This window comes from Fulmarus glacialis, unplaced genomic scaffold (genome assembly GCF_000690835.1).
Source record: "Fulmarus glacialis isolate BGI_N327 unplaced genomic scaffold, ASM69083v1 scaffold44165, whole genome shotgun sequence".
Lineage (NCBI taxonomy): Eukaryota > Metazoa > Chordata > Aves > Procellariiformes > Procellariidae > Fulmarus > Fulmarus glacialis.
The window spans coordinates 3,160-17,905 of NW_009214465.1; the positions used below are offsets into that span (position 1 = coordinate 3,160).

General features: G+C 46.2%; 2 protein-coding genes across 2 annotated transcripts; both read right to left on the bottom strand.

The window, feature by feature from the left end:
• Positions 1 to 271: 271 nt before the first annotated feature.
• On the bottom strand, positions 272 to 1,180 carry MYADML2 (myeloid-associated differentiation marker-like 2). Its single transcript, XM_009578560.1, has one exon. It carries the CDS (start codon positions 1,178 to 1,180, stop codon positions 272 to 274), a length of 909 nt encoding a protein of 302 aa, XP_009576855.1.
• Positions 1,181 to 7,523: 6,343 nt separating this feature from the next.
• On the bottom strand, positions 7,524 to 13,844 carry NOTUM (notum pectinacetylesterase homolog (Drosophila); the record flags this gene model as incomplete). The annotated part of the gene is made up of 8 exons (XM_009578561.1): positions 7,524 to 8,687; positions 8,998 to 9,045; positions 9,633 to 9,780; positions 9,880 to 9,980; positions 10,328 to 10,519; positions 11,293 to 11,395; positions 12,848 to 12,906; positions 13,784 to 13,844. Coding segments are annotated over 8 exons (1,019 nt in total), but the record flags the coding sequence as incomplete, so codon positions are not given.
• Positions 13,845 to 14,746: the final 902 nt, after the last annotated feature.

The window sequence follows — 14,746 nt, forward strand, 5'->3', positions numbered from 1 at the left end:
TTGAGCTGCATCGTTTCTTCACTCTGGCACCAGGCGGCTGGGGCAGATGTTGAACAATGGGGGAGGTGGGCTTTTCCCAGCATCAGCTGCAGCCCACCCACTACAGGTCATTAATTTGCTGCTCCGGCCAGTCTTGACCTTGAAGTTTGGTTGATGGTTCTTGTGTGCATGCCTGATCAGCGCCTCCCTTCCCTGCATCCCGTCTCCTGCTGCATCCCCGGCTGCTGTTGCTTATAGCGCTGGGACGGCTTTGCAGCGGCAGACCGGCATTTCAGAGGTGCGAGACAAAGCGGATGCGCTGGGAGTACGCCAGGTCCACGACGTAGAGCAGCAGGTTCACGTAGGTGAAGATGGCAATCACCAGCTGGCTGTCCCAGGGGCACCTGCCCTTGGCACAGAGGCCGGGGCGCCGCGGGGAGCCGTACTTGCTGTCGAAGCAGAACACCGGCCAGATGACGGCTGCGCTCACATACAGCAGCACGGCCCCAAAGGTGTAGACAACCACAGAGCGCTCAAAGGGGAACCACAGCAAGGCGGTCTTACCTGTGACGCTGAAGGCCACTACCACCACTGTCACCACAAAGCAAAAGCTGTAGACAGCCACACACCACTGCATTGCCACATATTTGCTGTGCTGGCTGTCGTTCACCAGTGCCCCAAAGATGATGCAGGCCACGAAGGCCTGCACGATTTTCAGGAGCCCGGAGACGGTGGCCATGTAGCTGGTGACTTGTCCCGGTTTTGCCCTGGTTAAGAACACCTCGGTGGCGTACGCAACAAACAGGAGGCCTGCGAAGACGCTGGCTGCGATGCGGAAGTCTCTCCCCCCACAGCCGATGGGGTAACAGCCAAGCTGGACAAAGTAGAGCGGGTAGATCACGGCGGCCGTGACGGACATGAGCGTGGCGAGCATGGCAAAAGCAGCAGTGAAGTTCCCCCAGGAAATGCTCAGGCAGCTGTGCAGATGCGTGAATTCACAGGTGATGATGAAGACAGTGATGGCGAAACAGAAGGTCCAGACAAACATGCAGAAAGTGCCGTATGCTGCACTGAATCCCCCTTGGTGGGCTACCAGGCTGAACGTGGTGCATCCAAACATCATCTGCAGCAAACGAGCTATTCCCACAGGGGATGTCACAGCAGCAGTGTTCAGATACGGCCCTCCCGTGCTCTCCATCATCTTTCCAGACCAGCAGACAATGCACTCAAAGCCCTCCCAAAACGTCCTTTCAGGCTTTTGCTCCTTTGTCCTGAGTCACACCTGGTACTGGATCAGCAGAGCGGCAGCTCGAATCCCCGCCTTGTCTCTACCAGTATCGGTAGGTGCTGCGTGTGACGCTGAGTGTGCGTTTCTGGCAGCCTCTCAGCACAGACTTGCCGGCTGCAGGGAGGTTACTGGCTGGCTCTGCCCACCGGCTGCGATCTCAGGGTGCCACGATCAGCTCGCTCCGCTTTCTCAGGTCTGAAACCTGCCCTGTGTTCTGTCCTTTCACCGTCTCCTTTCCCACATGATGGCTGGAAGGATTGCTTTCTCCCTGGAGGCTGACATTTATTCCATTTCAGCTCTGCAGCTGTAGCTCTCTGCTGCGCCGTTTGCAGGAACCTAGGTGTATAAATAGGGGCTATATTAATAGTTCTGGAATGAGTCCTGCCCCCCCCAACTGCCATGAGCGGGTGTTATTTAACACTGAAACTGCGAGCTCTGTCAGAGGCTCTTGATTATCCTTCTGCTATTCCTCTAGAAACGTTCGGGTCACTGGAACACTGCTGTTCTCCCAGCAGCCATCCCCCACCGTGGAGGCTGTCTGTGGAAGCAGGCTGGGATCCAGCCACGCTGCAGAAACAGGAGCTCAGTCCTGCAGACCCAAGGTCCCCTGAGCGGGGGGCACAAGCCTGAAGGCATCACAAGCACTATAAAAGGATTTAGGCCAGAGGCTACGACAAAAGCTGACTCACTTTGCTCCATTTGATCTGGAGCAGTAATATATTGACCTGCTGTGAAAGGCCCTGCTGTGCTTTGAGCATTGATGAGAGCACGTGGCTGTGAAGATTTTGAGCACCAGTCCTCACCATCTCCTTAAACTCTTCCCTGTCTCTGTTTTACTTATATGGGAACCAGTTATTCTTGTATCTCTGAATGCCAAAACCAAATACAACTATAAAAAAAAAAATTGCTTTGATATTCTTAGCTCTGGAACACAGATTTCAATGTATAGTGTCAAACCCTCCCTCCTGTTGGATCAAAGCTTTCCCAGGTAGCCATTTTTGGTATACATTTCCCCAGACTTGGTCTCTACCCAAAAGTCTCTTAATTCTAACGCCAAAAAGAAAATTTCTGATGTAATTTCAGAATGGGAAAAATGAATAGCACAACATAGTAGAAAAATTCCTCACTTACCTCATGGCAGCAGTGCTGACTCCTCACCTGCAGACCAGCTCTTGCTATGCTGGTCCCAGTATGGAAGCAGGATCACCCCAGGAGCTCTGCACAGGTGTAGGGAGTCAGCATGACCAAGGGCCAGCCCAGCCCAGAGCCTTAAAACCATTCTGAATGGTTCAAAGTAGTCATCAGCTGTGCTGATGTAACTTCCTAACTGGGAATTATAATCGACCCTCACGCTTGGTAACACTAATAATTGCTTAATATCATTGTTTCTTATTTGTATGTTAATGTCATGATGTGACACCCACCAATGAATCACCACAGGCAGTGCTAGACGCTATAAAGAAGAGCTGACAAAAGAGAGCGTCTGCTCCAGTTTGTGATCTTAGCATGCAGTTCTGGGGCAGCCTGGGTTTGTCCAGGTAAAGGACGCTGCTCCCCCTTCTCCCATGACCCTTCCTTGTGCTGTGGCTGGGGACTCAGACGAGCCGGTTCGGGGAGCTCAGACAGCTGGAAGCTCCCAGACCCCCTGGAAGAATATCCGTTCTCAGCAATTTGCTGCCTGCAAGGTCTGCTGGCACCAACGCTGCTGGCAGGCAGGACCACCATCTGGGATGAGCGACCGCAGCAGCTCATGCTGCCGGGAAGTGAGCCTTTACATGAGTCTCTGCTTGGATAAAATGGGCTTTGGAGGTAATGCAGCACATCCAGCTTCTGGCTGCTTGTTCCCACCCCTCCACCCTCCTCCCTTGCTCTTACTCATCTTGCCTACATAACTGCTCTGCGAGCTGGATCAGGATACTAATCTCAGATTTAAAAAACAACAGCAGAAAACTTGCACCTGACAGGGATTATTTTTAACCTGGAGTCATCACTGGTCTGATTTACACCGCAGATGTGCATGGTTGTATCCACGCAGCAGTAGCATTGACAGACAGAGCAGCCAGGACCCGGGGATTGGACAGGAACTATTTAAGCTAGTATTGCTGCTGCAAGTCACTTGTGATCCAGCCGTGGCTTAAGACAAGAGACAAATGGAGACAGACATAGGTTAAAGCAGGATTGCTTACGGTGAAAAGCAATGGCTACAGCACTCCAGTAGCTCACAGCCAGCATTTTGTAGGCCAGGGATACCTTTATGGAATGATTTGCATGAGAACAGTACAAGTTTTGTGGATGTTAAGATAAAACATGCCTACCTTCAGCTTTGTCACCATCTTGTAACCTTAGTGTCTTTTTGACAAAAATCACTGCCATTTTCCTTAAAAAGACCTCTGGTGCTAAATGTAGAAAACCTGCATTCATTTGGGCTGGAAGTTGCACAATTAACATCACAACAACCAGGAAATGCAGCAAGAGAGCCAAGGAGCTCCAGCTGAACGTGCTGTCACCCTGAGGTCTTGTCCTTCCTGACTCTCTGTGATGTTAATCCTTCACCTCTAAGCAGAAGTTTTCCAGACTTTACTGGCAGTGTGTTACTGTCTGCATTGTGGCTTGTCCTGCAAAACAGAGGGGCAAAGCTATTGCTGCTGTCGTACTCTCACCCATCCTGTCTGGGGACACTGCTTTGCTGTCCCTGTGCAGTCTCAGCACTCCATCAGTGATGCTCTGTTGCACCTAAACACAGCTGAAATCACACTCGTCATTTTTCTTCTTAAGCCCTAGCAGGAGCCCCTCTAGATCCTCCCCCCCAGCATTCCCCATTGTAGCATTTGGCTGCAACTGTACCACACTGGCTACGTGGGGTCAGTGAGGAAAAGTTTATTTGATACTTGTTATATGACAGTCAAGCGGCTGTACTGAACTCCACAGTTGCAGCAGAAGAGCAGTTTTACAGTTTGTAGCCCACTGTGTTATTACTTACACTGTAACTTGCTGCATCACCTCCCATCTGACCAGGGGACCAATGCACCCACGAGCAGAGCAAGGGGATGCTCCATGTCAAGGCACCCTTGAGGACAACTGCGTGCAAGGCCCTGCTGCCACAGGCTGACCATCACAATCCCCCCCAGCAGCCCTGCGCGCTGTGACCCATCGGTGATGCCTGGGCTCAGAGCAGAGCTGGTCCTGCTGCCGGGCTTCCGCTTCCCATGAGAAATGGTGCCACTCCGGAGAGACCTCAGCACTGGGAGGCAGTGCCGGCAGAGGGCAATGGTCCCCAAAATGAACAGTGGTCAGGAGCTGTGCACCAGATGGACCACTGCCTTCTGCCGGCGTGTTGGGTTTGAACGCGCAGGTCTCTGGCTTCTGTGGATCCCCCGCGCCTCTGGGTGCTGCCAGCAGTCTCATTTCCCAGCATCATACAGATGCACTACCAAAGCACTTAAATTTTCTTTTCACTTTAAAAACACGTAAGCAGATATCAGATAGAAGGTCATGAATTAGAAACCCAGCTTCTTGCACCCCATCACCTCAGCTTGTTGCACTGCTCCTTTGAGACCCTGTTCTGCTGAACAGGGAAGACTCCGCCTGCACAATTTAAGGTTTGTTCTGAAAGGAGATCCAGAGCCACAGATGTTTGCTGGTGAATGGCGCGGCAGCTTTGTAATTAAAATGAATGTTGAGAAGCCCACATACCCACGCATCAGACCAGTGGCTCCTAAATGGTAAGGCACTGCATCTTACAAAGTGAGACATTGATTGGCACAGAAGAGACCATGGCTACTAAATTGTCCAGATTTTTAGCCTGGGTTCCACACGAGAGGTGTGCTGCCAGGAGGACAGAGTAGCAAGGGCTAGTGAGGGGGGCAAAAGCTTGATCAGCTGCTCCATGGCTGCAGCAGACGCTGTGGAACTGAGGAAGCAGCAGCAGCAGCAGCAGCAGCAGCAATGCTGTCCCACTGTTGCTACCACCCACTTGCAGTGTTTTCACAGTAATGGTGCTGCCTCCGCGTTGCTTGTCCAAGGAATGGGGCCTTTCCCCAGAGCAGCCCTTCGTGCCTTTCCTCTCTCCAGCGTGGCACTTCCTTCTTGCAGCCGCCCCCAGTCCGGCACGGAGCTCCAGCTGGTAAGACTGGCAGAATGTAATGGTCCATGGTCTTCACTGTATCGTGGCTGGGTTTGGTTTGCGTTGCTTGATCAGATCTGCGATCCTCCTCCATGAGGGCTAAAGAGCGGGTTATCTGGGTAAGGGTTAGTTTCTCTCAGGCCCTGTGCATTAGCAGCGATTCCTGTATGAATAGAGGCACAGGGTCTACCCTCTAGCTCATGACTAAAACTGCTTACGTGCCTGATGCCCAAGTCTGGACCTGTAGTCATGCAGTGCAAATCCATACATTCTGCTATCAGCTTTTGACTTCTTGGGTGCATTTTAATTCTGGCTCAATCATGTGATGCTTTTGGAGACAATTTTTCCCTCTCAGAGGGAAAGCATCTCGTCTAGTCATAAGATCTGAGAGTACAAACACATGGTACTGAATTCTTCCAGTCTTGCCCTTTTTGCCACTGGCTTCTACACAGCAGATGTCACTGGGGATGAACTTAGAAGTGCCAGCTTTACAAAGGCTTGGGAAAATTGTATTTATTGCACAAGTACAAGAAGTATAGAGCTGGAAATTACTTCCTGGGTTACAGATTCCAGTTTCCAGCTACGACTTGCAACCACATTGTAATTTTTTTCTAATAAATTAGCCAAGTTCCCCTTTAAAAATATTTCTGAGACTTCTGCCTGTTACACATTTTAAAAGACTGTTGCAGCAGCACACTAAGCTAAAAGAGTGATCCCTGCCTCCCGGGGATTTTCTCCTGCGCTTGCAAGGAAAATATCCCCTTCGAACATTCTTTGCCTTTTAGAAATTAACCTTTGAATTAATGTTTTAGATATACAGGTAACCAGCTCTGCAAAAAGTATTCCAGACTTCAACAGTGGTATTTATACTTTACTGTTCCCTAGTAGAAGTACATCCCTGGACGCAGCCAGGGCACTTGCCATATCTACAGGTGCATCATCTTATATATAGTCATCCTGCGAACAACTGATACGCACAGTAGTTTCCCTTGGTGCTCCCAACTGATGAACTAGTGCACAGCAGAAATTCTGGCTACTGCTCAAATACCAGCACTTTGATTGACTCCAGGTGACTCCAGCCCTCAAAGAATCCCCCATCTTCCTGTATGCTTTTCCAAACGCTGTCTGTACTGAAGAAGCCTCTCAACTTAGTGGCATGAAAAATGTAATCAGAGCAATTTTACTTTTATACCCAAGGCATAAAGGGTATCAGTAATCCCGGAACTGATCATAGGGAAACTCCACTGATAGTTTTCCTGCATTTCAGTTCTGCTGGGAGAACACCATTCATTTTCTCTTTAGCTACTTTATCTTAAATGTGTACTAAACCCATCTGGCACAGCAGGATGGTGAATTTCCTATATGGTACTGCCCGACTGTTTGCTGAAGTCCATGAAAAGTAATCGAATAGCTCCGGTTTTGTTCATTTTGGGGTTTACTCACCTAAGACATCAGATCTTACAAGTAGCACTACCATTTTAACCTGGCAAGACCTATCTTGAAAGTGCATGGAATTTTTCTAAAATTAGGCCCTAATTTTCTGTGGCCTACACACTGTGTAACCATTTACACAAGTGCAAGCAAATGCAAAGTTGGCATCAAGAAGTTCTGCAGAACTAGTGTAAATTATGCTCCTTGTGCAGGTTTGTCTACACTAGCTGCAGTAGCTACATGTAAAGCTTTTCTGCAACTGCCTGTGTACTTTCCCCCCTAAGGAATGGTCTCTCGCTCTCTCCAGCTTCAGTCACACATTCCTGATCCCTCCCTTGTTCCCCTCCCATTACCATCAAAGGGGATTCTCTATGTTCTGAGGTGGGCGTGTTTGCAAGTGACTACGAGAACAGAAATGTGTTGGTGCTTGTCTTGTGTTCTCTGCCTTTTATGTTCCAAATAATCCCCGTTTTAAGACAGGCCAGACGGCCTGATCAAACATTTCTCTCACTAGAATGGAGGCCTTTGCGGCAAAAACAGATCTCCCTGCATCTTAAAATGCAATGCCCTGGAATACCTGGCAAATTACAGTCAAGCTGAAAATGCTGTGCAAGTATGCAAAGATCAGATGCTGGGTGAAAATCTCTGTACTTAGACCTCATGTTACAACCTCTTCGTCAGAGAAACAATGACAAAGCATACTGCAAGGGGAACACAGAAGTCTAATTAATACAAAATGTCAATACCACCCTCAGCCCTCTCCCAGGCACAAGTGATCATAAGGACAACCCATCCAAATGAGCAACATATACAACTTTACAAAGACATATGTATGGTTCTCTGGTCAGCCCTTATAAATAGCGTTTTACATATTAAAATAAATATGTCCACGTTGCCAAAGTAGCAAGAGGTTTCTTCGTTATTTAAAAAAAATATGTTACAAAACAATATCATTTATATTTCTTGCTTAGTTTAAAAAAAGTAATAAAAAAGTCATTTTATAAAATAATACGAAAGTAAATTGAGTACAAGAGTGTCCATCCCTAGCATGTGTCCTGGGTTTGTACGTTACAACTCATGACATGCTGACCTCCAGGAAGTCATGTAATCATTCCTTCACTTCTAGTTGGACAAGAGAAATCCAGTGCTTGCTTTTTTCACCACTTGTATCAAGTCTATGATGTAAAATTCATGGCAAGGGAAAAAGTCCTAGATCTGGGGAAGGTTCTCATTGCTGCTATTTACGGCTTTGCTACTCCCTGTATCAGATTGCCTTGTGTAACACAGGAAGAGGATGTGAATGGCCAAAACTGAGCCCTGGAGTTTGGAGGTAATGAGTTCCAAATAGTGTAAGCAAGAAATTGCCTTTTTTTTTTTTCCCTTGACACATCCTAAGTGTGCAAGAGTGTGGGAGCACGTGGGTGTGTACAGGTTTGAGCATGCATGGATGTGAGCGTGCATCTGCCTGCATGAGCGTAAGGAAGAAGACTAGAAAGTGTGGGAGAAAGGCTTAGAGTCTCCTCCTGATCTAATCTCTCTGCCCCTCGGAAGACCCCTTCCTAGTTACCACTGCTGAGCATCCCCAGAAGTTTACTGGGCTCCAGGCCCTGTTGCTGTGCCATCTTCTGAACATCAAAACCCATGTGCATGAGGAACTGGATCACATTCATCTCCTGCCCTGTGAACTGGTCCCTGATAGTGGGGCACGAGGGGTTGCAGTGAGGCCATGGACAGCTGTCAATCAGATGAATTGGGCAGCCTTTCAGAGGGGCCTTCCCATTTTTGTTGCTCTCATGTAGGCTCCGATCCCAACAGTGCAGGGCACGGGGTAATGATGTCCCCTTCACCTGGATGTCTGTCCAGTGACTGAAAAGACAAACCGTACAGATTGTATCAGAGGGGTCAGGCTGTCAGAACTGGTTAATTCCCCTACCGTTTCCCTGTTGACCTTTCATAGAATCTGCAAAAGCACTCACTTGCGTGTAATGATCTCATGAGACAAACAGGCAGGAGCAAAGCTAGCGCTAAAGGAAAAAAAGGAAACATGGATTAGGTCTTGGAAGGACAAAGTAACTCCTGCCGTACAGATTGTATCAGAGGGGTCAGGCTGTCAGAACTGGTTAATTCCCCTACCGTTTCCCTGTTGACCTTTCATAGAATCTGCAAAAGCACTCACTTGCGTGTAATGATCTCATGAGACAAACAGGCAGGAGCAAAGCTAGCGCTAAAGGAAAAAAAGGAAACATGGATTAGGTCTTGGAAGGACAAAGTAACTCCTGCCGAAAGTGGAATTTTTGTTGCCCCAGCAAGATTTTTAGAAACCGCAATGACTATCGTGATATAAAACACGACTGGACTTCCAGAAGAAAAGGGGTTCCATCCTGCCTAACAGTGCACATTTGCAACAAGAGACTCCTGAATACCTGCTCTTGTACGAAGCAAGTAAGGCACATTAACGGTTCCTCCTCTGTTGACTCATCAACTCTCTGGATGTCTTATGATCAGTATTCAAAACATCCCTGTGAGGTTAACGGCTGTGCAATGGCAAGGAGTCTCAGACCTCACCTTGGAGGTAGGAAAGAAAAAACAATGTTCCTATTGATAACAAAAGGTAGCTGATAACTGTGAAGCTGGAAATTACTTTGCACTTATCTAGAAACGAAAAAGGCAAGATTCTTGATGTAGACAAACTAATAGTTACCTAATTTACAACACTCGTTTCTGCAGAGATCTGAGAAATGCTGCTAGGATACTAGATAAGAATGTCTCTTAGAAATAAATGTGCCAGGTTTTCTTCAATGAAATACTCACGTCACATCCTTCAAGGTGTTTCTCAGCTCCCTACCCAGATTCTGGATGTAGAGCCACTGCCCTTCCTGAACAGGCTGGCCAGTGAGGTGTACATTGTCTACAGTAAGCTGGGCCTCATCAAAGAGCCACTGGACAACAAAGACTGGACCTAGGAAGACAAAAAATTTGGAAAAGAGATCGCTCTAAGCTAGGTGCAGATACAGAGGAAACCCTAGAATCCATTTTATATCTCTCCTCTGATATTTACATCGAAGAGTGGGGTAAATCTTATATCCAAAAAAGCAATTCCATTCCTCTCCCTCTTTAAACTGCAGCTTACAGCGTTCAGGAACAATACCATTCCAATACCTAGAAGACAAAGCAATAAGAGAATGAAAGGCATAGCGCAATCTTAACAACGGGCTTTCCATATCCCAGTCTATTTCTGTTCTGATTATAGTTCTAACTTATTGACACCAGAGTTCTTTCTTGGCTACATTGTCCCATCAACACATTTTAGAGCATCTACAATTGCACTCATTCTTTTGCACATCTAGATTTTAAATCATTGTCTTTTCCAATAAAATAATTAAAAAACCACTGATGTAAATGATAAATACTCTTTAAGTATCAAAATGAAGGAAGATAGAGGAGGAGGAGATCTTCTCCACACTCTAACCTCTGATAAAAGTGTACTTTAGAGCATCTGATTGTACCTTATTCCTCTCCTGATAGCTTCTGTTGGAGCACATGTTATGGTATCAATACAGTCAGTTCTGCGATACTGTTTATTATCCAGGAACCACCCGGAGTCTGCCAAGCCTCGAACCTGAATCCCTTGATAACCCATCTCCTCCAGCTGCTCTGCCACTCGATCCACATTCAGGAGCACTCCTGTCCCTCCAGCACTGCAAAGGCAATGTTAATACTGCAGTCATGAAGCACACACAGCTATTAAATGGCTGGCTAGCATACATATCCTCTCACAGCAGTGACACTCTATGAACAACTTCACCTATCCACAGGACAATCCACTACTAATTGGCAGTTACCAAGTTATTTCCTTGCTTTGCAAAACACTTAGAAATAAAGCCAGTGCTCAGTAACAATCTGATACCTCAGAAACAAAATCCTGTTCTTATTCTTTCTTCTGGGAGATATATATGCTTTATATCATCTGCAAGGGGTTTGGCTGCTCAAAAGCTGAAAGAATCTGAAGTGAGACAAATTCAGCCTTTGCAACTTCTATATTACACCCCTATGCAACATATGCTAAGCGTACCATAGCTTTGCGCAATATAGCACGATTCAGAGCACCTGCGTCAGGCAAGTCTGATTTTTTAATTCAGATGTCCTGAATCTATTCACAAGAAGCACGCGTCTCGCAGTGTGGGCCAACAGGAGCCAGAAAGAATGAACACCTTCCCTCCCTCTTGCAAAGCTTTTACCTTGTTGTTATTTTCCCCATTTTCTCATAAGTGTACCTGGACCTGTACGAGGAAATAATATTTTATCATCCCCACTTAAAGGAGGAAACTGAGAAGAGATAGAGGGTTTGCTGTGTTAGTGTTACTGTACTCCCGGGAAGAAATTTTTCAGGAGCTGCTGAGACCTCCTCCCTAACAGCTTTCTACTGTGCAAATCTCCTGTCTTCACCACAGGAAATCTTGTAGATACCTACCTGCTCCCTGCTAGCAGCAACACTTTTGCAGTGCTAAGACCTTTTCCCACCAGCTCCTTTATAACCTCCTGGATGATCAGTGCTCCCATGAAGGCATATTTATCTGGAAGAGATAGCTCAGTGTCAACAAAACTGTTCCCTGTCCAGGCTTCCTCTCCACAAATGCTTAAGAACCTTATGAAGCGATTATGAACCTAAAACCAGGCCCATTTTCTCCATCTGTATCAAGTACATCTAACAAGAGATACTCCCCCCCGCCGCAAACTTCCTTCCCTGAAAGAAAGTGAATAGAGAGTGAATAGAATACACAATAACACAAGCACACCTTTCTACAACAGTGCTTAGGAATTGGTAAACTTAGAGAAGGAAAACAAGGAGGAAGGTGCTGGGATCCTTCCTCTATACATAAGGAATACACACACCTTCCTATCACCTGGAATCTCAGTTCCAACTGACCACATCCCTTTTTTCCCCAATTCATAAAGCCAATTCAGACAACATTTCACAAAATGTTAGACCTACGTAGAACGCTACTTCCTCAGCACCACCAAAAGGCAGCCGTGTTTGCTGAAGTGTAACTGCTTCATAGGAACAATCACAAGAAGCTATGAAGAAGTGAAAAGGTCCCTTACTGTGACAAAAAGTGTATCTGTGGAATCCACGAGTGGTCAGTTTCTCAATGTAAGAATTAGTGGAGACATCGAGTGACACGATGTCTGGTTTAAGGCCAGAACTCACTGACCAACCCAAAGCAAAGCATCAACCTTCTGCCTTTTCAGTGCCACATCATGGAGCATCCTAGGCCAAATTCTTTTGTTCACAGCAGCGCGTATCAACAGTAATTCCGTTCTGGTCAAAGAAAACTCTTCACGAACAAATGAGAGGAGAACTAAGCCCCTGCTGTTTCTATAGACATTACTGCACCCAGACACCAATCCTGCTTAAGTTGGGAAACCCAGAGAAGTACACGAGGTAGAACAATTCATGTGCATGAAAGCCAGCTTAATCTGGAAGAGGACTCCTTTAAGCAGACTCCCAGAGTTCCATCACCATCAAAATGACAGCCTATGGCCATGCACGTATTAAGATGAACTATTCTTCATTTCCCAAAGAAACCTGCAGACAGCTTTAGCCTGACACATGACAGCTCCTTTCAAAGGCCAAATATCCTCCTGATAGAAGTCTGAAACTAAATTCACTGCACTTGCCTCTCAGATCAGCAAAGCCGAAGTCGCATGCAACAAACTATGGTTCCTCAGCTACACCATTTAATTTGCTGTGTGCTGGAACCTGGAGATTCATTTAAAAGGAATTTCTTTCCTCTAATCCTTGCATATTGCATCAGTGTAACATCTCTGCAAGCAGTGGCTCTGAACTATGTCAAAACAGTCTGAGCTAAAGAGATCAGGATGTTTTATCTGGAAGTAGCTTGATATTCTTTCCTGCCCTTCAGCAAGAAAAAGCCTGTTCTTCATTCACGTAATTTCACAGAAGTCTGGCCATATCCGTTAATGTGTGATGTCCGGGGCAGCAACAGCCCATCAGCAACACTCACTTTTCTCAGACTTGGAGGAGGCACCACTCCAAACATCACTTGAGCAATAAGGGATGAATCTGTAAGAGAGAGTTGTGTGAGTACTGATGTTCCTCTGACATGCAAGGAGGGGTGAGGATAGGGTCAAGTAACTGGAAGAAAATTAAATCCTGGGGAGGGGAAAAGGGAAGAGTTTCTTGTCCAGTTAGACAACTTACCTTCTTGCACACCAAGTGACAATTATAACTGTCTTGAATTTTCTCCTGAACACTGGTAGTTTTACTGAGTTAAATCAATAATGTGTCTTTATCAATCTAATTGAAGCACTGAGCTCAGTGGACAGAACGATGGGCCAAGATTTTGCTCTTAGCGGTGGATGGCCTGCCACAGGGAAACTCTCTGTGCTTGTTTTTCACATGAAAAATGAGAAGACCTTGTCAATGCAGCGTAAATGCTGACTGCAACCACTGGAGGTTTTTGCAGGAACGAAGTTATCTTCCCACTTTTTATCTCCGGCTTGCAGAATGCAAATTAACATCCCTGTCTTCTGCTTTTCCCTCCTATATATATGCATATATAAACTGGTGTCTTTCTCATTTCTCTTCTTTCAACTAGAAGAGCTGCTCCACATTCCTCTGAAATTCGCAAACGTGTAATATACTATCAGCCCACCACTCACAACAATATTTGCCACTTCAGCTATTTGAGAAGGCTCTCTAAGCTATCCCCAGTTTTTCTTCATTAGATCACCCCACAGCTCCAAGGAAACTGGAGTTAAGTTTTTTCAGACCTTGCCAGCGCTACTTGTTAGAGCACTGAACTAGAATAAATGAGGAAACATACAATTTCCTCTCGCAAGTGTTAGTCTTAATCTGTCTTTGTAGCATTCTTGCTAGCCTAAAAGGCAGGAGATGCTGTTTAAGTATAAACCTATTTCCCTTCGTTGTCCCTCCTTACACCATGTTTGCATTCCACCAGTGGGGATTTTCTTCTGGTTGTGATGACAGGATCCCAGTTCCTGCAGATGGGCACAAAGAAACAAACGTACAGATGAGAGTCTATGACTTCAGAGAAACCGTATGAGCCTCATACAAGATCTCTGACCACACAGAAAACAAACATCCATGATGAAAAACATTGGTAAGGGAAGTGGAAGGAACACTTCTAAATTTGCCCTTAGGCAGATGTGACTTTCAGAATTGGATTCATGCTAGAGATGAAGCCTGTCTAGAAGGCTCTTGTAGTACAGAAAAGAACCTGTGACACATACTTAAAATTAAGCACTTCTCCAAAAAAAAATCCTAGCAGGTGAATTCCAATATATGCAATTATAAGATCTGTGTGAATGACAGAAGTTTAGGTATTCAGAAAGCCGGAGCATAAGCAGCGAGAATGAAGAGAGAAGCTCAATATTTCTGTGCTGGCTCAGGAGCCTGGTGGTCCAGAGCATGGGTATCTGGGATGCTAATTCCACCTTATGCATGACACTGAAAGATGCTACAAATATTTTACATATGTACTAAATGTATGCTTTCACATACAGAATCACTGTAGTTGGTTAAGTGACGTTACACAATCGTGAACGGGGGGGGGGGGGGGAAGGTGGAACCACGCAGCTCCAGGTAAAAGCCCAGACAGTTAATCTGATTTCTCCCTATGCACACAGGGCCAGTCCTACTACAGTCAAACACACACATCCAGCGCAGCATGCAAGAAAAGCGCATCTGTCCTGACAAACAGACTAAGAGAACAGTTCTTCTGACAGGATTAAGAGAAACACAAAGTCTCTTTAAAAAGCAAAAAACTAAAACACAACTCTCAAGATCCCAGCAGGCTTGTGAGTACATGTATGCACTTAAAATGCAGAGAGCGTGTTGGCCAGAGCTCAAAAAACCAGTACTGTCCACCAGCGACAACCGC